Source organism: Zalophus californianus, chromosome 11 (genome assembly GCF_009762305.2).
Source record: "Zalophus californianus isolate mZalCal1 chromosome 11, mZalCal1.pri.v2, whole genome shotgun sequence".
In the NCBI taxonomy this organism is placed as follows: Eukaryota; Metazoa; Chordata; class Mammalia; order Carnivora; family Otariidae; genus Zalophus; species Zalophus californianus.
Window position 1 is genome coordinate 72,362,178 of NC_045605.1, and position 25,266 is coordinate 72,387,443.

At 55.5% G+C, this 25,266-nt stretch overlaps 1 protein-coding gene across 1 annotated transcript in view; it reads left to right on the top strand.

The window, feature by feature from the left end:
* KCNC1 (potassium voltage-gated channel subfamily C member 1) overlaps window positions 1–25,266 on the top strand; it is a 43,391-nt gene that overhangs the window by 9,757 nt on the left and 8,368 nt on the right. Inside the window, exon 2 of the mRNA XM_027578808.2 lies at window positions 22,719–23,652. Within this exon, the coding sequence (XP_027434609.1) occupies window positions 22,719–23,652 (934 nt within the window). The remainder of the gene's footprint in view (window positions 1–22,718; window positions 23,653–25,266) is intronic.

Consider the following 25,266-nt stretch of genomic DNA (forward strand, 5'->3'; position numbering starts at 1 on the left):
AGCAGGTGGCACCTGTTTGCCCTCTCCTCCAGGCCCTTCTCTTGGCTATCCCTCTCGGAGTTGCAGAGAGGGGCACTCAAAGGGGAGATGCCATGTCAGCCTGTAGGGGCTGGGCAGGCCAGGGTGGCTAGCTTCAATGGTGAAGGGGCACTGTGGAGACGGTTGCTGTGAGCTCCTTCTGTGCTGGTTGGGGCTGGCCTGGGGCAGGGCTCTTTGCAGTAGTTGTGCTGGGGGCTGCAGGGGTGGTTGCTGGAGGAGTCCCATCCACGGCTGACTCTCAGATTACTTGGGATGCTTCCAAAAGTTCAGGCTCCTGGGCTTTGTCCGTCAAGAATTTGATTCCTAGATCTGGGGGCAGGGGTGCTCAGGATGTTGGCTCCACGCTCCGGTGATGCTCACGCTCAGCGAGGGAGACTCTGCATTGGGGGCTGGGACATAGGGCTCCTGCTATGTGGCGTGGACCTCTGACCAACAGCATCAACATCACCTGGGTACTGGGTAGAAATGAAGAGTTTCAGGCTCCACCGGAGACCTCCTGATTCAGAACCTTCATTTTAACAAAATCCCCAGATGAATCATATGTACACTCGATTCCGAGAAGTGCTGAGGCGGGCAGCCATTCCCAGTTGAGGGGAAGTATCAGGACACAGAGAAGCCTGAATGGGTGTGTGCAGGTTGGCAGAGCTTCAAGGGGGGTGATTCTGATCTTTCCTTGTGCCCAAGATTTTGGCATCAGGGTGACAGGCCTGGGGATGAGGCCCAGGTCAGTAAGTGGCAACTGCATCTGTAAGTTCTCAGACCAAAACCCTTGTCACCGTCCTTGATTCCTTACTTTCTCTCATTCATCAGCAAATTCTGTTGCCTCCATGTTGAAAGCATCCCAGAACCCAGCTGCGTCATATCTCCTCCATCTCTAGGTCCCTAGTTGGAGCCACCATCTTCCCTCCCCTGGATTACTGTGAACTGTTCCCCTCCAGCTCCTTCTCCACACACAGCCTGGGCCATCCCAGGTAAAATGCTAGTCAGACAAAGCCACCTCTATGCGCTACTAACCCTGGCTTCCGGTCTCACTCAGGGAGGAGCACAAGTCCTTCTGAGAGTTACAGGGCTCCACATGAGCGCCTGGCACCTGCCATCTCTCTTCTGCTCTCCTGCTTCTCTCCTACTCCTCATTCTGGTCTCCTTGGTTTTCCACCAGCACAGTGCTTGTGCTTCTGCCGCAGGACCCTTACTCTTGCTGTTCCCTCCACTTGGAGCACTGCCCCCCCCCACTCCCTCACCTGCTTCAGGTCTGGACTTGGATGTCATTAGCTCAGATCAACCCCCTGGCATTCCCTCCCCCCATTTCATGCTCCCCTCTTTCCTCTTTTTCATTAACACCATCTAACGTATTTTACTTATTTACCTTGTTCGTTGTCTGTTTCTTTCACTAGAAGAACCTAGAACAGGACCTGGCAGGTAATGGGTGCCAAATAAATATTTATTGAGAGGATGGATAAGGAGGCCAGAGTTCAAGACCTAGGTCAAACATTGGCACCACACCTTTGAGCCTGTTACTGGCTGACCCCCTTCTTCCTTGCCTCACCTGGGGACACAATGCCTCCATCCCCGAGCGTAAGGAATGGGGGAGAGACAGAGGCTGAAGCAAGGCTGGGAGGACCAGAGTGTCCTGGTCAGGCCTGGGGGTGCGTCCCGAACCAGGACACACGAGCTCTCACACAAGGACACAGGTGTTGCCGGACACGGTGTTCGCAGGCCCAGGTGGTCAGGACCGATGCCCAACTGTCACTTCTCTTGCGACTCCTCCTGAAGGCCAGCCAGGCTCTTCCCTCTCCCCCCCATCTTCTTCTCCATCCTCCCCCTTCTCTTCCGTGTCCCTTCCATCATCCCCTTCCCTTTATGAGTTACTGGCTGTCAACACAGACTCTTCCCCTTGAAAGCCTAGGATGCTTGGATGCTTTTTGTCCCCAGGTCCCCTGCTAGGAGCCCCAGTCACATGTTCAGCTGAAAGTGGGTGGGCCTCGAGGTCCCACCTGGTAGTGTGACCTGGAGTCCGGGTCTCTTAAGAGCGTGGCCTCTGGAGCCAGGAGGCCTGCATTCAAGTCCCACCACGTCCCAGCTGTGTGACCTTGGACAAGCTCCCTAACCTGTCTGTACCTCGAAAGAGATATTAATAGCACCTGACTCACAGGGAAGTCGAGAGGTTTGAATGTGTTAAGCACTTAGCCCAGAACCCGAAACATAATAAGTGCTTAATTATCGTAGGTTCCATTATTGTCTTTTTGCTGGCGCTGGGCTCTAGAAGACCAAAACCATCAGCTGTTCGCTGTCTGCTTCCTTCTTTCAGCAACTGACTCTCCTTTCAAATAACTCTCTGGGGGGGGGGTCACCTCACCTACCTTGGCCCTGGTCTGTCTCCCAAGGGCCAGATTTCAGGGGTGTCATCCTGGCAGGCTTGGATTCTGTCTTGCTTTCTGCCACAAACCTGCTGTGCATCAGAGGCAGATCCTGGCCTCCTCTGACCCTCAGTCTCCCCACTGGTTGGCATGGGCCACTGGTCCCAGCTCTGCCCCCCTGTCCTGGTGTAGTGGGCGATGGGGGTGGAAGATGGAAGTTGTGCATGTAGGGTAGAGGGGCAAGGAGGGCTGTTGACATCTGTGGTGGGGAGCCAGGCATGGGCACCTGAGACGCTGATAAGAGTATCAGTGTGGAAGGGGCTGGTGGGCAGGGGCCATGTGTCCCAGCTTTGGGCCATGAAATGCGTTACTTTACAGGGGATGCGTGGGCACAGCGAGCATTGGCCGCAAAGGCCAGGCAGACCCTAGATGCTGTTGGGGCCCGGGGCTCCTGTTGGTGCCAGGGGGCGGTGCCCGCTCGGGCTGGCCTGCCCCGCCAGGCCGACGCCAGGCTGGGTGGGGATGAGCTAATATTAGCCAGGGCAGCCCCAGACAGCTGAGCTCAGGGGGCCTCGGGAGCTTCACTGGGCGCAGGCTTAGATGTTGCTTTGGCCTGGGCCACAGCAGCCAAAGGAAGCTTTCTCAAGCCTGTGCATGGCCTTGGATGCCCCTTTGACCCTGGCCCGATCCAGACCTTCCCCAGACCTAGCCTGGCAGCCCTGCTCCTGCTTCACTCTGGCTCAGGGTCTGCCCACAAGCCCCTGCCCCCCTGCCCATGATGTGCCCCCACCTTACCGCTTTCCTTCTCCACCCACAGTGCAGGAAGGGCCTTCTCTCCCTACACCCCTACTCTACTCATAAGGACATTCTCTGTCACTCCTGCCAGGGGCTGCTGTTAGCATTCATTTGTTCATTCATTCATTCAACACATATTTATTAAGTGCCTACTTACTAGGGGGCAGGCACTGTTCTAAAAGCTGGGAATTAGAGTAAAGAACAAAACAGTTAAAAATTCCTGCCCTCAAGAAGCTTACATTCTAGGGCGCCTGGGTGGCTCAGTTGGTTGAGCGGCTGCCTTCGGCTCAGGTCATGATCCTGGAGTCCCTGGATCGAGTCCCGCATCGGGCTCCCTGCTCAGCGGGGAGTCTGCTTCTCCCTCTGACCCTCTTCCCTCTCGTGCTCTCTATCTCTCATTCTCTCTCTCAAATGAATAAATAAAATCTTTTAAAAAAAAAAAAGAAGCTTACATTCTAGTTCAGGGAGAATAAAAAGAAATAAATGGATACATGAATATAAAGTGTGTCCGACGGTGGGGAGTGCCATGGAGATACATCACGGAGGGTAGGGCCCAGGAAGGGCAGGCGGGGGGACTTTAACTAGTGTGGCAGGAAAGGCCTCCCTGAGCAGGTGATGTTTCCGCAAAGACTTGAAGGCGGTGAGCGGGGGAGACATGTGACATCTGGGGAACAGAGGTCGTGAGACATGCAGAAGCCCTGAGCGGGTGCGTACGCCTGGGGGGTCCAGACCCGGCGAGAGGCCGGTGTCCGGGGCTGAGCTCAGAGAGCCAAAGACGGTGGTAAGTCAGAAAGAGGAGAACAGAGCCCCCCACAGCCCCACTGGGCTCTTGGCAGCAGGCTCTTGCCCCATGGGCTCTCTGGGTGTGCTAGCCTGACGCTTGGCTGCGTTTGTGTCTCCCCCGCTACCCCCTTCCCTCCCATGTCTTCCCCTCCCATGGCCTCAGGGGCTGCACAGTCCTCATCTCCAGGAAGCTGGGCCTCAGGGAGGGGGCTCTTGCCTCACCACAGTGGTGACCCTCTGTCTTTTCCCTGAAGACCAACTGTGCTCAGGGATGGTGGGGCCCCACAGGGCTGCCACCAGGCTGCAGGGGATGCTGTCCTCTCAGGGCCTATGGGGCTAGAGAGAAGTTGGTGTGGGAGCCAGAGGTGAAGGGCCCTTCCAGACAAAGGTTCTGTTAGCAGTTTCCATTCACATGGCCCCCCACGGCTGCTTACCTGCTTCTCACTCCAGTCAGGCTAGAGAAGATGGTTAGTGTCGTGTTTACAGGCCAGACTGGAGCAGACTGCCTGGGTCCAAACTTGGCTCTACTGATTATTGGCTGTGTGACCTCTGTAAGCCTCAGCCACCTCAGCTGTAAAGGAAGGATACCAAGAGCCCCCACTTCAAGGGGCTGCCGTGAGAACCCAGTGAGGTAAGGCCCAGAAAGCCCTTTAGTGCGGTTCATGGCACAACACAGGTGTTCAAGTCATGCCTTATCACTCTCACCATCTGGCACACGAGGCATCTTTCTAGGATGCTCTGCAGACACGGGCCTCTCCCACCCGGGAGATTCTGAGAACATGAAACGAATGTCAAGAAGGGGTTGCTGTAACCAGGAGGCTTCGGTGGTTCCCCAGGGATCTTCTCTGCCCACGAGGGTGGTAGAGCAGGGAAGTGTGACTCCCTTGGGTCTTGTCACCAGGGCAGGACTGTGAAGGTATTTTAGACCACAGCCTCCCGCCAGGGCCAACATCTTACCATTTAGAGATTAGTGTTTTATGCTCAGCCTCAGGGGCTCTCTTACCAGCTGTGAGGAACACGGTCACCCACTGGGCCACCTGGAGCCACCAGAGCCCTGGGATGAGGGCTGGGCTCTTGGTAGGGTACGTGGCTGGCACTAGGCGGTGTGCTTCTCCCCATATTGCCAGGGGAGCTCCCACCTTAGTGCCTGAGCAGCCCACACACCTGGAGCACAGCCCTCGTCTTGGGAGGACCTTAGTTATCTCATCTATAAATTGTGCATAATGGTGTCACTTAACTCTCAGGGGAGCTAGGCAAATCCACTAAGGCAGAAGCAGAAGGATAATTCATGAGGGAGAAAATATGGTTTAAGCAGGGCCCATGTGTGCCAGAGACTGCTCTCTCAAGGGCAGGGGATGTGTGAGAAGGGGACCGGCAGAGGTGAGAGCACAGGCCCTGGACCTGGCTGGGCCTCAGTGTGGACTTGGGCAGCTGACATCTGGCCAAGCCGGTTGGCGCCTGTGTGAAATGGGGCTGAGCCTCAGAGGGCAAAGCCCGAAGCGCCATGCCTGGCACATGAGACACACTTACCTACCTGGGGCACCACTGAACCTGTTCCTGGGTTCAGATGCCCACAGAGGCTCTCAGGGGAGCTGGCATAAGCTGGCCCTGGCTGAGCCATGGAGACAGGGAAGCAAGCTGTGGAAGCTTTGTCTGGTGGCCCCACAGCCTCAAGGGCATGAACCACTGTCACCAGTGATATATATATAGCCGCACAAAGGTCAGAAATGCCAGGCACTGGCTTCTCTTCTAGGCGGCAGGAACCATGTCTCTCGAGGCCTGGCTGTCACCAAGCAGATATTTTTTTCCTGTCTGGGGACCTGAGTGAAAGCCTCAGAGTAAGGAATTGCTGTGGTTTGTACCAGCTGGCCAAGTCTTTCCATGTCCGAACTCTGTTGTGCTATCCCTAGAAAATCCCACCCAACCTGTCTTTCCAGACGACCCATCCTTGGCCTCCAGGTACATCAGCCAATTTCCTAGCTGTATAGCTCCCCTGCCTCCTGCCTTTGCCTCTTCTGTTGCTTCTCGAACAGACTGCTCTCCCAGAGAACTTTTCCTGCCCTTGATCCAGCTGCCCTGTTGAGGTTTCATGTCTCCCCACCTCAGCTGCAGCCTCTTTGAGGTTGAGGGCCAGCTCAAGGAATGATAGCTCCTGTTACATAATATGGAATCAGTAAATCCTTGCTAACGTGACACACTGCACCACAGCCCTGTGAGGCAGAAGGATGAGATAGCATCCCCGTCTCATTCATGAAGAACAACTGGCTCAGACAGGTGAATTTATTTACATGGACCATCCGGTTAGTAAGTGGTGGAAGAAGGACTAGATCCCCAGGTCTTCTCTGGGCAATTGAGAAGGCCAATTACAGCAGTACCTTGTTCCTTCCCACTCTATTATCCTAAGGTTCTGTGGTCAAGAATGAGGTGGTTGGATGGACAGATGGGTGATAGACAGGTGGACGAAAGAATGGGTAAAAGGATGGGTCCATGGATGGATATGGATGAATGGGTGGAAGGAAGAATGTGTGAATGGACACACCCCGCTGGGTGGGTACCTTGGTGGATGGGTGAACAAATGGATGGTTGTAAGGATGGATGGATGGATGGATGGATGGATGGATGGATGGATGGATGGATGGATGGATACATTTCTAGTCACTTGGCTTCAAGGCAGGAAAGGAAGTCTCACCTCTCATTAAATGAAAACATCCTAGAGGAGAGGACTGGAAAGCTGAAGACTTCAGGAAGGAAGGCAGGGTGGAGGAACCTAGCTCATGAACAGAGAAAGTATGTTTGCAGATGTAGGGGTGGGTGGTTCGTGGAGCAAGGGAGCTTGGAGCTGGGGGCCGGGACTGGCCTGGGAGACTGGCCCACTCTCAGAGGTGAGAGGCTCTGGTCGAGCAGCCCCAAGACAGGCTGGAAAGCAGTTGCAGTCAGAGCCCTGTGACGGGGAAGCCTCGGGGCCCAGGGTTTTCCAGATGCCCTGCAGCCATTGGAGGGCAGATAGTGAGTGGGGTGTTGGCCTCTGAACCCCAGGCTGCACGGAGCATACCTGTGATTTCAGTCTGTCCTGGGGTCGGGAGGCCCCTCTTCCTCCCTAGGTCCGCAGGCTCCGTGAGCAAGCCCCTCCGATAGCGCCGGCAGGCTGTGCACGAGGGGCCAGCGCAGCTCTCCTGGCTGAGGAGCGGGCCCTCTGGAGTCACCTGGCTCAGGAATACGAGATACACTGTCTTCCCAGTGCTTCTTGTCCTCAGTCGCCAGGCTCCAGGCATGAGCTCCAAGGCTTTCATTTTAATTACCTGGCAAGGGCCAGTAGAGGGACCACAGACATGGGTGGCCAGTAGTCGAGCTTGGCAGGGCCTGGAGGCTTAGAGGATGCTAGCCTAGAGCAGATTCTTCCAGCTGGAGCTAAGGACCTCCATTTGCACAAGGCACTGAGCTGTGAGCTCCAGGCTCCCTCCCAAAGCCCAGAGCATTCCCCAGCGCCAGGCTGCACCCCCCACACATACACTGGCCTCAGCGATCTCCCTGGGAAACCAGGTCCCAATGAGAGTGCCTGGTGCGCCGCTAACCACTCATTACAGTCACGGCTGCGGCTAAGTATAGCTCCAGCACACACAAGACCAAGACAACAAGGGAAAGGCTTTCCCTAAAAAAGCTCCACATGCAAACACACAAACATCTGCATGGACATGCTCCCCACACTCGCGCATACCAATGGCCCTGGACAGTCATGGACCTGTACCTGCACCAACACAAAGTTTCACTCACTCAGGCGTTCATGCCATAAATGGTTGTTGAGGGGCTGGGTGAGTGGTGGAGAGCCTGTGTTCTGCAGTCAGACAAAGCTGGGTTTCCAGTCCTAACTCTATCACCTCCCAGATTCCTGATCATGGGCAACCTAGCCTCTCCGTGCCTCAGTTTCCCTCCCTACAAAATTGGGATGGTAACCAAGTGCAGACCTCAGAGTTGGGGTCCGGATCAGTGAGATGGGGCATGTACGAGTGCTTAGGATGTGTCTGGCTCAGGGTAAGTGTCCGTACACACTAGATGTCTGTATCCTCGCTACCGAGTAACTACTTGGTGCCTAGCTCTGTGCTGGGAGCTTTATTTAAAGCTGTTGTTTCGGCAGGTGGTTGTGAAAAGCGGTGCCTGGTGTCTAATAGGCACTCAGTAAATATTTGATGATTGAATGAATGAACAAACCACTGAAAGCTGTGTCGGATGTCCTTGAAGCTTTCTCCTCTGAGGAGGTATCCACCCTCACTGGTCTCTCAGCCACGCTGTGTCTCCAGTAGAATCTAGATATTCTTGGGGGTAACATAGGGATCCTAGGGGTAGAGGAGGAGCTCTAGGGGGTCTGGGCACACCCCCACCCCGTTTTGCGGCTGGGGGAATGGCCGCACAGTGGGCGGTGCCTGGTCCCGCTTGGACAGGCAGCGTGGACATGCAGTAGCAAGCAGGGCCCTGGCTGGGCAGTCGGGCAGGCTGGGGCCCCTGGGCCGGCACTAGACAGGGCTCTGCTTGCTGGGAAGGAGCTGGAATTCCATCCAGCCTGGGTAGGAGGTAGGAAACCAGCTTCAGGATTTAAAGGTACTGTCACCGTTCCCAGCCTTTGAATAGGCCGGCAGCTAAACTGCCTGGGCCATCTCCTCCCATTGCACCTCCTCAAAAAGAAAGTGACATTTCCTGGTGTTTTTTTAAAGCCCAGGCTGGCTGGGCCTGGCACTGGGCGTGGGGTGGGGAGGGGGTGGGTGGCACCGGGAGTCACACAGCCTGAGTCTTTCCTCACCTTGCGTGATCTCAAGGCGCTGGGAATAGACAAGGTCTCATCTCCTTGCCATGTGCCGGGAGGCCAGTTGCCACACTCCAGGGCCAGCAAGCAGGTTTTGAATTCCACATCCCCATGCCAATGATGCCCCCGAGGGCAGGCCTCGGGCTGTTGCACTCCCCAATGAGTGTCTTCAGCTGCTGGCCTGCTGGGGGTGGAGGAGAGGCCCGGCCCCGCTCTCTGAACGGGAACCTTCGCATCTTCGTGTCCACTGTCCTTATTCATGTTCATGGCCCGTGGGCACCCAGGTCTTTACTGACTTTGCCCATTGTCAAGAGATGGACACGGTTGTGCCTGCTGCCAGGGTAGGCGTGAGTCCGCCGTCAATGAGTGTCCCCATTGCCAGTGTAGACAGGGATCTGCACTCCATCACTGTGCCCATTGCCAGTGTAACACACCGTCTCTGGGGAGATGAAGCTGATGAGGACAGAGCTGGATGATTAGTGACCAGATGAGTCACAGATGCAGAGACAAAGAATATCCTTTTACCAGTGTCCACATAGGTCCGCTGTAAGTGTGATCAGTGCCAGTGTAAACAGGAGTCTGAAATCAGTGTCTGTGTACCTCACCAGTGTAGACACAGACGCTGCATCAGTGAATCGGGGACGGTGCACACTGCCCATGCAGAGGAGGGGACGTGGGCACCACAGGAGGGGTTCGCTTCCTAAGGAGGCTGAAAGGGGTAAACTTTGCTGTGCCCATTGCATACATAGAAGGACTGAGACAAGCAGACATAGGACATATATCCATGACCTTCCCACAGAAGGGAGGCCGTGCTGGTGCTTAGCTATGTTCCGGTTCCCGTAAAAGGGGCCCCTCTTTCCCTACTAGTGTGTGGCGTGGGGCTGGGCCTGACAGCAGGCCCAAGCCCAATCCCCAGACCCAGCCGCTTCACGGAACTTACATTCTAAGGTGGAAGAGAGGCCAACAATAAATATCAGAAGTAAGTAAATCAGGTGGTGTGAAGTTCCAACGCTCACCCAGCTGGCTGTGTGGACAGGCTGAATGTGGCCGGCTGTAAGTTACACACCAGCAAAAGCTGGGGAAGTCAGTGCTCCAAGACGGGTCCTCGCTGTTCGGGGGAGGAGAGGAAGGAAGCTCAGATCAGCGGGGGGCAGGGGGGCCAGTTGAGAGTAAGCCTCAGGAGGTGCAGAAGGAACGAGCTCTGAGGATACCTGGGAAAGGGCGTCTGGACATCTGGACGGGGGGAGCAGCCAGTGCGGGGGCCCTGAGGCAGGCGTATGTCTGGCATGTTTAAAGAACATGTTTGAGGAGGCGGGTGTGGCTGAAACAAGCGAAGGGGACAGCGGCAGGACAGGAGCGTGGAGGGGCAGTGTGGGACCAGATCATGCAGGGGCTGCACGGAACGGGAGGACCTTGGCTCCTCCTCTGAGAGAAACGGGGAGCCTGTGCAGGGGTTTTGAGCAGAGAAATGACACCAGCAGATTTATATGGGAAAAGGCTCATCTCGCCGCTCTATTTGAAAATAGTTCTCGAGCACCAGGAATAGTGGCAGCCGGGAGACCAACGGAGGGGCTCTTACCATAATTGAGGGGGAAATGAATGATCCTGCCAGGGACAGAGGTAGTCACGGTGGTGCTGGGCAGGTGGGTCAAACTCTGGATTTGTTTCAAGCTTAGTCAGTGGGCTTTCCTTACGGATTAAATGTGAGGTGTGGCAGAAAGAGGGTTGTCAAGGTCTGGGGCGAGAACATCCAGAAGGATGGAGGTGCTGCCTCATGCGCTGGAGAGGCTGTGGGCAGTGGGGTCTGTGCGGGAGCTCAGGTGGCGCGTTGAGTTGGGGAGAGCGCTATCGGACCTCCACCTGGAGATGCTAAGGAGTTGGACGCCAAAGTCCTGAGTTCCGGAGAAGTGCTGAGTGGCAGGTAGACATTTGGGAGGGTTCAGTGATATTTGAATGGGTGATGGTATTTAAGCCCGGAAACTAGGTGAATTGCTAAGGGAATGCATGTAGATGGGGAAGAAGACCAAGGTTCTGGGGCATCCCGATCATTCGAGGCACGGAGAAGAGGTTGGCAAAGGACATCAAGAAGGAGCAGCCAGGGAGGTAGGAAGAAAATCAAGAGACAGTGGGAGCCTGGGAGTGTGACAAAAAGGAGGGGGTGATCAGCCATCTCAGATGCTGCTGATGGTCAAGGGATGTGAGGGCTGGGAACTGTTCCTGTTCTTTCTGCCTAAATTGCTCTTCCCTATGACCTATATTTCCCTCGTTGATTCTTACCCATCCTTCCAACCTCTGCACAATTATCACTTCCTCCTGGAAACCACCGTAACCCCAAGACTTGTTGTTAAAGGCCCATCAAATGCCTTGCGCTTTCCCCTCAAAGCCCTTATCACCTCATATAGGTACACATTTTCTTGTATGGTTATTTGATAAATGTCAGCCTCCCCTGCCAGAGGTTATAACTGTTTTTGCTCACTCTGTGCTCGGTGTCCTGCCCAGCCCTGGGATAAGGCATAAATATTCATTGGAGAGAGAGCAGGTGGGCAGTCAACTGTGGTCCCACCTGCACTGCATCTACTGCCTCACCTGAGCTGTCCCTCTTGGGGCCATCTTTTTATTCCCCTCCCCCCAGCACATACATATGTATACACACATGCATACCCTGGTGGGAATCAAGACCACTAACTTGATGCAAAAACACAAGTGGGCCCTGGAAGTAATTTCCCATTAGATTCCTAGTGGGTATGTGATGGAGCTGGGGACCTCAGTTTTCTCATCTGTCTAATGGGGGCAGTCAAGACTATCCTGCTGATGGCCCAGCTGTTGGGGTGTGTGTGTGTGTGCATGTGTGTGTGTGTGTGTGTGTGTGTGTGTGTGGTATTCATATGTGATTCAAAATGTGAGGTTGTGTTGTAAAGTGTAGATAGCTGTCCCCAATGTCATCATAATGGGAAGACTAATGTCCTCCCCCCAGGCTACCTGGACAGAAGTGAAAGAGATTTATAAATGGAAGCCCTGGGCCATGGTGGTTTTAGAGTCAGAAAGACCTGGTTTCTGCCTATCCCTTTCAAGCTCTGTGGGTTTTGGTTTTTTGGTACACGTCTTCACCACTCCGAACTTCAATTTTTTAATCTGCAAAATGGCGGTAATAACATCTGCCTCAGAGAAGTTTTTAAGGATAAATGAGATCATGTTTGTAACAGTGATCATTATTACTTCATAGCAGAGCACAACGGGGCTCAACAAAGATAAATACTCCCGCCACTGAGGTGGTTGTGGGAATCAAAAAGGGTAAAGTGTGTGATCCATTTAGCCACACACAGTGAGTGCTTAACCAAATCAGGCTCTGAAACAGGGGAGCTGGCCCAGGAGAGGGAATGTGGTGGAGGCCAAGGAAAGCCTGGCTTGCAGGAGGGATGGCTCAGAGGTGGGTCCTGAGGCCCATCTGCAAGTGTGGGCAGGGCTGTCACAGGGAAGAAGAGCAGGTGTGTTCTGGTGACCCCAGAGGGCAGAACTGGGATCGCTTGGAGAAAGGCAGGGAGACTGACTTAAACAGAAAATAAATGCATCTCTCTAGAGCTATCCAAAGACAGGATGAGTGGCCTTGGGAGGTCCCCATCACTGGTGGTCACCAACAGACACATCTGCCTCAGGATTACTGCAGAGGGGTTACTGAATTGCCTGCATGGGAGGCCTAGATCTCCTAGATGGGGTGCCTTCCTACTCACTTCCTTATCTGGGAGCCTCAGTCACATAGTTCTTATTCTAATCTGTGGCACCAAAAGGTTTGAGGCACATGAGACATACCTACAACAGAATCCTTAGAAATAAAGAAGAAAGGAAAACACGGGAGTGGTATAATAAAGAGAAGAAATAGCGATACCCAACACCCAGATGAAAGATGAGTTCAGACTTGAGCACCAAATGTCACTGAGCTCCCTGGCAGCCAGGGCAAAGAGGAACTCTGAAGGGTTTCATACTTCATCATTCACGAACAGAAAAGTCGGCAAGTGCAGCAGAGACGCATAGTGAAACACAGTTCTAAACCCTGAAACAGAACAATTTCCTGCATGGAATACTGGTATTTCTCCGTGTTTAATGTGCTAATGGGTGAGGATATGTGTCCTCCGGTCTCTTGGAGGGACTCTCAGGTCACAGGAGTCGGTGGGATGTTGGCTCCTTCTGGGGCCCTGACAGCCAGCCCTCCTGGTGTGGGGGGACTCGAGGGGCACTCGGAGACAGCACGGCCCCACGCCCCTAAGGCATGCAGGCCTGCGTACCTCCCTGGGGCTGATTAAGGTTCACACCAGGCCGGAGCAGCAAGGTCTGGCTCTCAGGCACAGCTAGGCTGACTTGCACTGTGCATATCCTTCCTGGCTGTTTAGGGGGCCCCACGGGAGGCCTGAAGTGTGGGGCTTCGAAGCAGGGCAGGACTGATGGCACTGCTGAGGACCTCCGAATGCTTGGGCGAGATTCTCCGCCTCTGCAAACCTTAGCCTCCTCGTCTGAAAAGTGATACCAGTCGAACTTCCTCCTAGACTGGCATGAGGTTTGAATGACCTGATGCATGGAGAGCGCAGGAGGCAGGGCCCCCTCAAGACCAGGAAGCTGGCATCGTCAGGCTCCATCTTATTACTGGAGTTAGGTCAGAACGCCAGGAGCGCTGGCTGCCACCCTGCTCACTGTAGGGCCTTGGGTGTCCTTTCCCACCAAGCCTCATTTGCTCCCAGCCCCACAGCAGGGGCTCCCGTGGATAGCCATGAGGAGGTGGGTGTATGAAGTCACCATTACCCTGAGGAGGGTCCCTCGCCGGCGGGAGACCAGAGAGCTGGGTCTTGGACGTGGCTTTGCCTTGGTCTGTGGCCCCGGGGAAACAGGCTCTGAAGGCCATGCCGTTGGCTCTCACGAGGCTCTCATTTGCTCCCGGTCTGTCAGCAGGCAAGTGGTAGCAGGAGCAGAACACATTAGGGGGAAAAACCCAAAATTGAGCACGTTTCTCTTGTTAGCTTTTGCTACTACTCCTTGCGATGACCCCGCCCAATAATTCAGGGGGAAAAATGCTGTGTTTAGATCTTTGTGGAAGGAAGTCTTGGCCCGACTCCTGGAATCTCAGTGTGCAAGGGAACTGGCAGTCTTGAGGTGTCTCCCTACCCCAGGATTCTGCCTTGGATTTGGGGAAACCCTAGACACCTGGCCTTTTCCTCCAGGACCCCCAGTGGCATCTGACTTCCCGGGCTGTGTTATTATTACTGCTATAGTCCCCACATGAGAAATGATGGGGCTGAGACTCCCAGAGGTCACTTGCCGGCTGTAGTCGGACAGCCAATGGCAGAGCTGGGACTCAAACTCCAAGTCCCTGAAGCCAAGCACAGACTCTTCACCTTCTGCCATGCTGCCGGCTTCCCAGCCTCCAGGGTGTCCCAGGATCCTGAGCTTCATTATGCATTGAGCTGCCTAGCACTTGGGTCTCATCTGGCCCCACGGATCCCCAGTGTGAGGATGGGGCTAGAGGCATCAGAGGCACGGACGGCCCAAGTTGAAGGTCAGTTTCTGGTCCCACCCACACCTGCGGAACCTGTCTCTGAGCATGGGGCCAAGGACTCTGCATTTGTGTCTCCCACTGAGTTACTCTCCCCCAGAGTGCTCCACCTCCCCCAGCATGCTCCACCTCCATCCCGCGGGCTTCAGTCCACTCCTGCCCCCTTCATGCCCCACCGAATGCCTCCAGGGAGGGCTTCTTACTTCCTGCTTCCCCACCACCCTTCCAAGGGGTCTGGCTTTGGCCACCACCAAGTAAGTTCTCCTTGGTGCTTCATCCAGAGACTGCTCCTAGGGGCTTTCAGGGGACACTCCTCCCTGTGTCCTCCAGGACCAGGGCTGGCCCCGGTTGGGGAGACTGGTCCCGGTGCTGCTCAGCCAGGCCCACGTAGGCGCGTGGACCCAGCCTCACTCGTGCTGCATGGATGGCTCTTGGAAGGGCAGTCGTGCTGTGTTCATATGTGGGGGCATGTCCACCTCAGTCCCCCAGGTGCCTCCCAACTCAGTGGTTCCTGTGTCATGACTGTAAGATTCTTCACTTTTCTACATCTGAGATGCTCTGATCCTCAGCATTTTGTTGGGATGGAACCCATGAGGGCCAGAGATGGGGGATTTGTGTGGGGACCAAAGCGGTGTGTTTGAACACCTCCTTCTTGTTTTCTGTATTACTTCATTTATCACCACCCCTGGGGGTGGGCAGGGAATGTCCTCCCACCCCCTCCTATCCAAGAGTGAAGGCTCAGAAAGGGGCAGTGTCATGTCCAAGGTCACCAGCCCAGCCAGGCCTCAAACTGGGGTTGATCCTGACTTCAAGATCCTGTCATTTCTGCTCTGGCCACTTCCTCCTTTTGACCTGGGGTCTGGAAGACAGGCAGGGCCTGGGGAGCAGAGAGGCCTGGGAGGGCGTCTCAAGCAAAGGCTCAGAGGCTGTGAGGACCGAAGCTCCAGGCTGCAGCCCAGTACTGACACTCTCATCTCCGCTCTGCCTTGAGAGCTCCGCGACCTTGGGCAGATCCTTTCCTGTGCTGTGCCTCCATTTCTCCACTCCTGCCACAGGGGGCAGCTTTTAGGCCAGAAACCTTGGAGGGCCTCCTCTTCCCTGGTGTTCTGGGTTTCTAATGACCATGTTTTCACAAGTCCAAGGTCCCATCGTTCTAAGACATGACATGAGTTGAAAAATAGCACAACTGGGGATGTGGTAAGATACACTATTTTAAGGATGTGTACATTTTGTGACATATTTTCATTTCCAAAATGTGAAAAAAAAGTGTACATACTGGAAGGAAAGCAGCACGGGGGCCTCTGCCGCCTCGAAAGTCACCAGCCTAGCTGTCAGGGCGCCCCGTCCTGGAGGCGGCCTAGGTCTGGGGTCATGACGGGGTTCAAGCAAGCGTCTCTCTGGAGGGCTGGAGGCTTGGGCACCGCCTTTCCTGGCCTTGATCCCCCCACTGCCCAGGCTGGGTCCCCGGACTGAGACGGTTGATGTGGTGGGGTACGGGGACTCGGACCTGAACACAGCCCTGCCTGCCCGTGGCCTTCTCCTTCCCCCTGCCCTTTCTCTTAGTCAGAGACAGTTCCAGAGGAAGGAGCACACCCCCAGGCTAGTGTGTGAATGACCATGTCTGGCCTGGAAAAGGCTCATAGCCCTGGGCTGGGTCTCACCTCAGAGAACGCGTGTCCAGAGTACCTAGCCAGACCCTGATTCCCCCAGGAGATGGCTAATGCCTGCCCCAGCCCCGTACCATCCCATACCTGTCCTTACACACACACACACACATCACACCCTACACATGTCCTTATCCACACACAAGCACACACACCACACCTCATCTGTGTCCTAATACACACATGCTTGTGCACGCACACACACTTTTACCGCCTGTAGGAGCCACATACACTACCCTCGGTGACCATTTACACAAGCCTTTCACACATGACCGGAGTTCAGGCCGCACGAACAGGCGACACATCTTTACCATGTATACACCCACTCCGCATTTACACATCTCCCCCCCTCCCAGTATTCTCCCCCAAGCACGGACTTGCCCAAACAGGTACCCACTCAGCCATGTTATGTTCTCTGCACAAACTCTTACACACTTCCACTCACACCCTCCGTGTAGCATCATGGGGAGCTCCCCCACCCCCTGCTCCCTGAGCTGGGTGTCAAGGGGAAAGGACTAGTGAAAAGGAACAGGGACAGGGACCCAGATGCCAGGACGGACTGCCCAGGGCCTCACATTTATTGACGGACCAAAAAGGGACTAGAATCCAAAGAGCCCCCTCCCCAGTCACCCCCTTGCAGCCCTCAGCCCTCAGCCCTGCACGGCCCAAGGAAGTCCAGACGAGTGTAATTCAGTTTCCAAACTCAACTTGACCGACAATTTATTTAGGCCAATTGGCCATCCCGCCTGCTCTGCCTCACTGACTCCGCATGGATTAACTCAAACGCTGTATACCCCTGCTGGGCAGATTTAATTAGGCGAAAAAACTGACCTGAAGCCTCGGGGGGCTCGGGGCCTGGACAGCAGCCAGGGCTCCCGTGATTGGCCGCACCGCCTGCAGCCTTGCCTGGTCTCGGAATCCTCGGAAGGGACCATGTCCGGCCCTCAGTGTACCAGTGATGAATCTGCGGCACAGAGAAGGGAAGTGACTTGCCAAGGTCACACAGCACGTGAGCGCCAGACCCGAATGGCGGTCCGTGCACCACATTACAACCATCGCCTTGTTCCTGGAATGCCAGACTGCGAGAATGCAGATCCCCACCGCAAACCCCTGAACAATTCTGAAAGGCAAACACAATTTTCTACAGATGACTGTGGCATACATAATTTATAAATGAAAGTCATAGCACATACTGGTCATTTTAATAGATAGTAAATTGCTTTTCTGATTTATGGTTTCAGGGGTGGGGTTACCATAAAAATAACTTGGTGATTTATAAAACATCTTCTTAAGTCAACAGATCTTTAGTAGGTTTGTCTGACTTTACAGCCAACAGCCTCACCACCCTGGTTACCATAGAAATGGGATGCCTCGTTCTGTTGCCATGGCTACCACTTTCTAGAACACAATTGGTGGGTCTTTCACAGTTTGTGATTTGGTTTTGGGGGAAAAAAAAAAGCCAAGACTACCAGCTCGGGTTTATGCTGCATTATCAGGCGATCTTGCCTGTGTTGTCTTGAAATTTCACTGGGTGGCCTCTGAGGTGGCCAGGCTAGTGGACAACTGTCCCTGTCCCCGGGCTGCCAGGCAAAACTCCCTTTGTGCCCCTCTTTCTCCCCTGGCAAGCCAGCAGCCCAGGAGACACTGGCCTCACAGCGGCCTGGATCCTGGGTATGGGGGGCTAGGCTGCCACTGGGGTGGGCTAGGGAAAGGAGACAAGGCTGGGCTGGGGGTGGGGGGCAGGAAGTCAGGATGCTGGGGGCTGAGGGGCATATCTAGGGGCTGGAAATCCAGGCGCTGACACCGTCGCCGTGGGGAGGCAGGCTGAGGGTGTTGGGGAAGGCCAAGGAGGCAGAGGGAGGCAGGCTCACCTGCAGGGGTGAGGTGGGCAGAAGAGGGGCTAGCCGGGTGGCCTTGCCTGGGTTCTGTTGTATCCATCGTGAGTGTGCTATGCGGTGATGGCTGCCGCGTCATCCGCGAGCTCTGGGTGTGCATGCACGAGGACTGCAGGGGTGTGCACCCACATGTGCATGTTTCCATACAATCCATGGCCCCTGTGTCATCTCTGGATGTGTGGTCAGGACCCTGGGCTGTAGTGTGTGGGGCTGCTCGTGCAGCATATGCGCTTAGGTAAGGGGTGTGTACTCTGGGTAGCTGTGTGTGTCCGTGGTCTCTGGGTGACGGAGGATTGGGAGGCAGACAGCTCGTGCGGGCCCTACAGCCCCGCCAGTCATGGGAGAGTCAGCCCAGCAATCCTGCAGACGTGGCTCCCAATGTCGCTCCTTGCCAGGGCTCGGCCAACCCCAGGAATGCCCCATCCCCATGCGCTTCCCCAGTCCCTCTAGCCGAGCTCCTTGAACAAGTTGGGGGTCATCTCCCAGCCTGCCCTTTTCTGGGTCTGTGAGGAGGTGGCCAGGTGGGGACACAGGCCAGCCCATCCAAGGCTGCTTTCGGCAGTGATTCCCTGAGTAAGGTGAGGGCATCCTCCCCGCCCCTGGGCTGCAGTTACCCCGGGAGCTAGCAAGTCCTGGGCAGCTGGGCCGGCCCAAGAACAATTCAGGCATGGCTGGGCTCCAGCCTGGGTGGTCAGGCACCCCAGTTCTCTCACTGACTGGGAGTGGGCATAACCTGCCCTCAGGGAGTCTGAGCTGTGGTGCCAAGCTCTGAGACGCAGGGCCAACTACCCAGTTGCTTTGGCAACTCTGCTGGTGGAAAGATTTTAAGTTCTAGAGCTAGATGAACTTGGGTCCAAGCCTCAGCTTCATCACTAGCTCTGAACCCTTGGTTTACTCCCTGACCTCTGTGTACCTGGGTTTCCTTTTTGGCACAATAGGGTAGGACCACTGTCTCACTAGGTCAGTGAGAGGCCTAAGGGTGCAGAGTGAGTCCTTAGCTTTGGTAGCTTACTGCTTTCTCCTTCCTGAGCTCAGCTTCCCTGCGGATGGACCAAAGGGAGCTGAGACTCAGCTGGAGGTGAGCTCTTGTTTTGGCAGGCCTGCTGGTCTCTGGGCATGGGAGAATGTGGCAGTCTGAGCAAGCCAGGGGCTCCTGCCTCCACAGCCCTCTTAGGAGCCTTCCTCAGGGCCCAGATGTTACCGGGGCCCAGCCTGTGACCGAGGACCAGGCCTACCGGCAGCAAAGGCAAAGCCAGCAGGTGCCTGGGGAGCTGAGGCAGGGCAGCCCACCTGGCTTCCACTTACCCTCGCCTCCTCCCAGGAAAGGAGTCCTAGTGCCTGGCTCTGGGCTGGACTGCGGCTGCCACACCCCCACTCCCCCACCCACCCCCACCCCCACCCCCTGCCGCCAACTCCCTGGGCACTGGGGCCCAGGCAGGATGTTCCATTGATTGCTGAGAACCAATACTTTTTCCTACCCTAATTGTATAAGAGCTGCCCTCTTTCAGGGCCTCAGTTTTCCTATCAGAACTGGCCTGTGAGAGGGGCAGGTGGGGTCAGAGCTCTGCGGGCCTGTGGGGGCACCTGGGACATCAGTGCCCTGTCGGGGCTGTTCCCATGAGCCTCCCCAAGCGCTAATGATCCGGCGTTGGACACAGGCTTGCTGCCTCCTTAGAGACTTCTTGGAGGGTCCCTTCATTTGCTGCCTCGTTAGGGCCTCAGCTCCGAGAGGAGCCTCACCTGGAGAAAGGGTCCCAGGAGTTACACTACTTAGTGGGTTCCTGAGGGATGAATGGGTTTTTCCAGAGGTACAAAGACACGGAGATGGGGGGGAGACAGGGAGAGGGGGGTCAGAAATGGCCGAGAGTTGCATGTGGCAAGAATGTTGGGTGCGGGTAGGGAGAGAGCCCTCGGAAGTCAGGGAGGCCAGGCATAGAGCGTCTCCTGTGTCTCTGTGGGCAGTGTGGTCAGGGGCCCTGGGCAGAGCTGGGATGCCAATGGGTTGCTCCCTCTGGTAGCTGTATGGAGACTGGACTGGCAGCTGAGACTCTAAGCCTGAAGCCTGCTAGCTTTGATGGCAGTGGTCCTATTGAGAGAGGGTCACGTGTGAGCAGAGGGGACAGAGAAGGATAGATGGGGGAGGGTTTAGGAGGGGGATGCCATGGCTGATGGGGCAGTGAGGAGGGGAGGTGCCTCCTGCCTCCTGCCATTGGCCAGGATGGGGAGCCCAGGGATGCATTCCTCTCTCGGCATTCCTCGGACACTTATGCTGTGCATGTTCTTCTCCTCTTTCACAAAGTCCAGAGCAGGGGCAGGACCTGCCCTTTGGGATCCGGTGAATGCCAAGCCCTAAGACGGGGCCCTCCAGAGGAAACCTGGAGGCAAATGCCCAGCATTTTGTAATGTTTTTAGCTCCAGGAGCTTTGGCCACTCTGGTGATGGAAGGAGCTCTGGAGCTGGATAAACGTGGGTCAGAGGTGGTGGCCTCTCATGGTCGCTTCCACTTTGCTTTCCTCCTCCACTTCTGGGGTGACCCAGGTCCGCGCTATCTGGACCCTTGGAGCGCTGTTTCTGGAGTTGGAAGACCTGGCTTAGTCCCGACCCTGCCCCACCTTGTCCAAACCCCACCTACTTCACAGGGCCGCGGGAGCTTCTCTTTTCAGTCCACTGCATTGGACTTGTCTTTGCGTGTGTCCTTTACCCTCAGCGGGGCAGGGAGCTCCTCAAGGCTGAGGCTTTACTCCACTCTGCTGGCCGTAACCTGGTGGCTGTAAAGAGTGGAAGGAAGAAAGGTTGGAAGGTTGGATGGATGGATGGATGGATGAGCAGGCAGGTGGAAGGAAGAAAGGGAAGAAGGAAAGGAGGGAGGAACGGATGCATGCATGATGGATGGGAAGGGGGAGAGAGGGAGGGAGGAAGAAAGAAAGGAAGGAGCGGAGGGAGGGAGGAGGGAAGAGGGGGTAATGAGTATGAGGATGACAGGGAGGATGGGAGGGAGGGAGAAAGGGAAGAAGGAGGGATCAGCGAGTGATCAGTGGATGGAAGGAAGGAGGCACAGGGATCATACTTGATAGTAGTCTAGGAGAAAATTTTTGAAAAGCGTGCAGTGACTATGAGCGTAGCATAATGTTCCTGTGTGGGGGCCTCAGGCTTCCCATCTGTAGCATGTAGTGTCTTGGACCAGATAATATCTAAAGGCTTCTCTTACTCTGACATTCTAAAATGCTGTCTTTGTCCCTTCCCCTTTGCTCTCCCCTTCCCCCAACCCAGAATGTTCCTTGAAAGGCCCACATAGTTCTTGGTTTCTAGATCCATGCCAGGTTAGGTGCCAGGTCCCATGGCTATGGTCAACCCAGACAGGGCTGTTCTTGGACTTCCAACGCTGCCCCCACACCGACTGCCACCACAAGGGGTGGGGGATGCATCTGTGCAGACTGCAGAGTTGCTAAAAGCAGCACGGTTGCCTCTTGTTGTGGATACAGGGCAGGGCCTTGGCTCTTCTTGAAGTTCTTCCTGAGGGCAGCTCTGGAGAACACAGGAGCCACCCAATCCTGACTGTAGCCTGGGGCTGCTTCCAGAAGATGGCCTTGCTCTGGACATTGTCTGTCTAGCACAGCCTGGGAGAAGGGGCCCCAGAGGCGGGGGGTCTGTGGGAACATGCAAGCAGGGATGACCAACTGGACTCCTGGAGGAGAACTGACTGGCTGGTGTTCTTCTGGAGCTCTGGGGGACCCAACTGGAGGCTGTAAGAAGAGGCCTTGCCTGGAATTTAGTCTAGCAGGACAGATAGCTGCTCAGTTCTCTTTCCTCAGGTACTGAGGTCTGCTGGGGGCTAGAGAAGCCCAGGGTCATCAGATGGGTCACCAAACAAAACCAAAGGAGCTCCTGAACCTTTCTCCAGGGGCTCAGGTGGTTCTGGACAGGCTGGGTCATCCCCGCCATTTCCTTCTCACTGATGCGGTCTGAGACGAGGAGGCAGCCACATATGTTTGGAAAGCCCCAGCCCTCCAGCAACTCCTTCCTCCCTCCCACCCCCTCCCCTACCTGGCAGGAGAGAAGCAGACCCTGTGGTTTGGGTGCTTTTGAGGACCCCCAGTCCAATTCTCCTTCTGATGCTGAACCTGCAACACAGTATCCCTGACAAATGAACATTTAGCCTCTATTTCAGTAACTCCAAGAATGGGGAACCCACCTCCAAGCTGGTGGTGGGAGGTGAGTTGCCCCTTCTCATTCCTTTGCCACCTTCAGCCTCAGCAGGCGAGGTCACTTTTATTACTCAGAGTGGGCTAAGTGCTTTACTAAGTCACCCCCAAATCACAGTGACTTACCACATCAGTAGTTGATTTCCCACTCAGGTACTTAGTGGGTATCTTCCTTTTCAGGGACTGAGGCTACATCCCTGTGGGGGCCCTAGTGGCCCCCAGGGTGTCAGCATGCAACTGGCACCTGGGGGAGGAAAGAGGGCCTAGAAGACTGAGTAGATAAGTTCTAAGTGCCAGGCCTGTCATTAGCACACTCCCCTTTCATGCACTGGCCACTGGCCAGTCACGTGACCCCACCTAACCCCCAAGGAAGCCTGGCAAATGGAGTCGAGCTGTGCATCCAGGAGGAAAGGAAAGGCAATTGTGAAAATAAAGCAATCCCTGCCTCAACTTCTTACCTCCCTGAGCCTCCTAACTCGGTGCTCTGAGGAGCGAAAGGTGGCCCATCAGATTGGCCCGTGTTGGAGGGGACGCTGAGCAGGCATCTTCCCCTGGCCTGGCCTCTGACTGGACCCAACGCCAAGGTACCCCAGGTTGCTTTGCTCTGGGTGGGAGGGCCTCCCTCTGACACTGTGTTTCTCCTCCACAGTATGTGGCCTTTGCCTCCCTCTTCTTCATCCTGGTCTCCATCACCACCTTCTGCCTGGAGACCCACGAGCGCTTCAACCCCATCGTGAACAAGACAGAGATCGAGAATGTTCGGAACGGCACACAAGTGCGCTACTACCGGGAAGCAGAGACGGAGGCCTTCCTCACCTACATTGAGGGCGTCTGTGTGGTCTGGTTCACCTTCGAGTTCCTTATGCGTGTCGTCTTCTGCCCCAACAAGGTAGAGTTCATCAAGAACTCGCTCAACATCATTGACTTTGTGGCCATCCTCCCCTTCTACCTGGAGGTGGGCCTAAGCGGCCTGTCCTCTAAGGCCGCCAAGGACGTCCTGGGCTTCCTGCGTGTTGTCCGCTTCGTGCGCATCCTGCGCATCTTCAAGCTGACCCGCCACTTTGTGGGCCTGCGGGTTCTGGGCCACACTCTCCGCGCCAGCACCAATGAGTTCTTGCTGCTCATCATCTTCCTGGCCCTGGGCGTCCTGATCTTCGCCACCATGATCTACTATGCCGAGAGGATAGGGGCACAGCCCAATGACCCCAGCGCCAGTGAGCACACCCACTTTAAGAACATCCCCATCGGCTTCTGGTGGGCCGTGGTCACCATGACGACGCTGGGCTACGGAGATATGTACCCGCAGACGTGGTCCGGCATGCTGGTGGGGGCGCTGTGCGCGCTGGCGGGCGTGCTCACCATCGCCATGCCGGTGCCCGTCATCGTGAACAATTTTGGGATGTATTACTCCTTAGCCATGGCTAAGCAGAAACTACCAAAGAAAAAAAAGAAGCATATTCCACGGCCACCGCAGCTGGGATCTCCCAATTATTGTAAATCTGTCGTAAACTCTCCACACCACAGTACTCAGAGTGACACATGCCCGCTGGCCCAGGAAGAAATTTTAGAAATTAACAGAGCAGGTAGGAAACCTCTTAGAGGCATGTCGATCTGACCTTTCACCTCCGCCCCCCGTAGCGATGATTCCAGATTCAGTCAGACTGCTTCCTTAGTTCCGTGGGCAACCCGGGACCCCGCACTCAGTCTCGAGGTGTGGAGCCCGGGGGCCCAGGGAGATGCTGGGCAGCCAAATTCACAAGGCGAGAGCCTGCTGGAGGAACCTCACTGGTGGCCCTGGGTAAGGAGGTTGGCGCGCTGGTCTCATGAGGTTCGGAAGAGACGACGTGGCCCGCGAGGTTGCTGAGGACTCTCTTAGCAGGAGCCCAGGGGGCCGCTGCTCAGTGGGCAGGAGGCAAGCGTGAGTCTCTGACTCAGGCCACTGTCCTGGGGCCGGGGCAGGGCAGGGGTGGGTGTCATTCAGAAATGCCAGACAGCTTCCGATTTGGTCTTTCCTCAGCTCCCTTCAGGCTGTGCAGAGAGCACAGCTGGTGCCTGGGATCGGGCAGGAGGGTCCCTGCAAAGGCAGTAGCAAGGATTCTCAGCCCCAACAGAGCCTGCCTCCACAGCTGAGGAGAACTCCTGCTCTGATTCCGGCTGCCTAGCTCCAGGTGCATCCTAGGAGACGCCTGTAGCCCTCCGTCACAAGCTTACTTACCCCATAGCATGCCGAACCAACTCATCTTCTACCACCACTCTCGAGTTTAGCATTTATCTTTAGGAAACTGTTGGAGCGACTCTAGCTTTCACGTTGTCTGTTTGGGTTGATGGTCGAGTGGGAGTTTCCGGTGGCCTTCTGATGGAAGCGGCTGGTGAACAAAGGACGAGAGGGGCCCACCACCCCGGGCAGCTTAGACGAAAGCACTACAGACGAGCAGCCGCCTCCCACCGAGGGTCCTCCCCATGTCTGGCAGTAGGGACTGCAGCAGCAATAGGCGACATCCAGACCAGCGTGCAGCCACATTCCCGTGAATTCAGTTGGGGGGAGGGGGGGAGGGGGCCACGAAACAATACTAGTCACTGTGGGATATATTCTCATATTCCATGGCTAGTGGTTTGTTATGGGACTATCTCAGTTTTATGAGAACCTGCACATAGCACATAAAGTTGATCACGGGGCTCTGGTCCGAAGATATAAAGCCCATAGTCTACCTCTACCCATGGAATACCATCGACTTATTCTGTGGACACAGGGATTTCAAGGAAATGAATGACCCAGAGAGGAATGGCAACACTGAACTAAGAGGTGCTGGGGTGAGGGAGGCTGAGTGAGTGACAGGTAGCATTTAGTCTATGGAGGACGTCCCCGTGCCCAGGTCTGGCAAGCTAGCTCAGCCCTGGATGAGCAAGTTTCCCTCGGTTTGGGTGGCCTCACCCAGTGGATGAGTGATTCTTTCCTGTTGATGTGCCCACCACCCCATCCTCCTCCCAATCTGGCTTCATTCCACACCTGTGCTGCCTAGCGCAGTACCCCCGAGACCCACTTCTCTACCTGTGGGCGGTCTCCTGCCCCTTCATCTGGTCCCATACCCCTCCCTGCTTCCTGGATTCCTGGAGGCACTCAAGAAAAGTGTGGTTAGTGTCCCGGGCTGGGTCAGGGGGTGGGCAAGGGTCTCCGAGGCTGGAACAGGGGGCCTGAA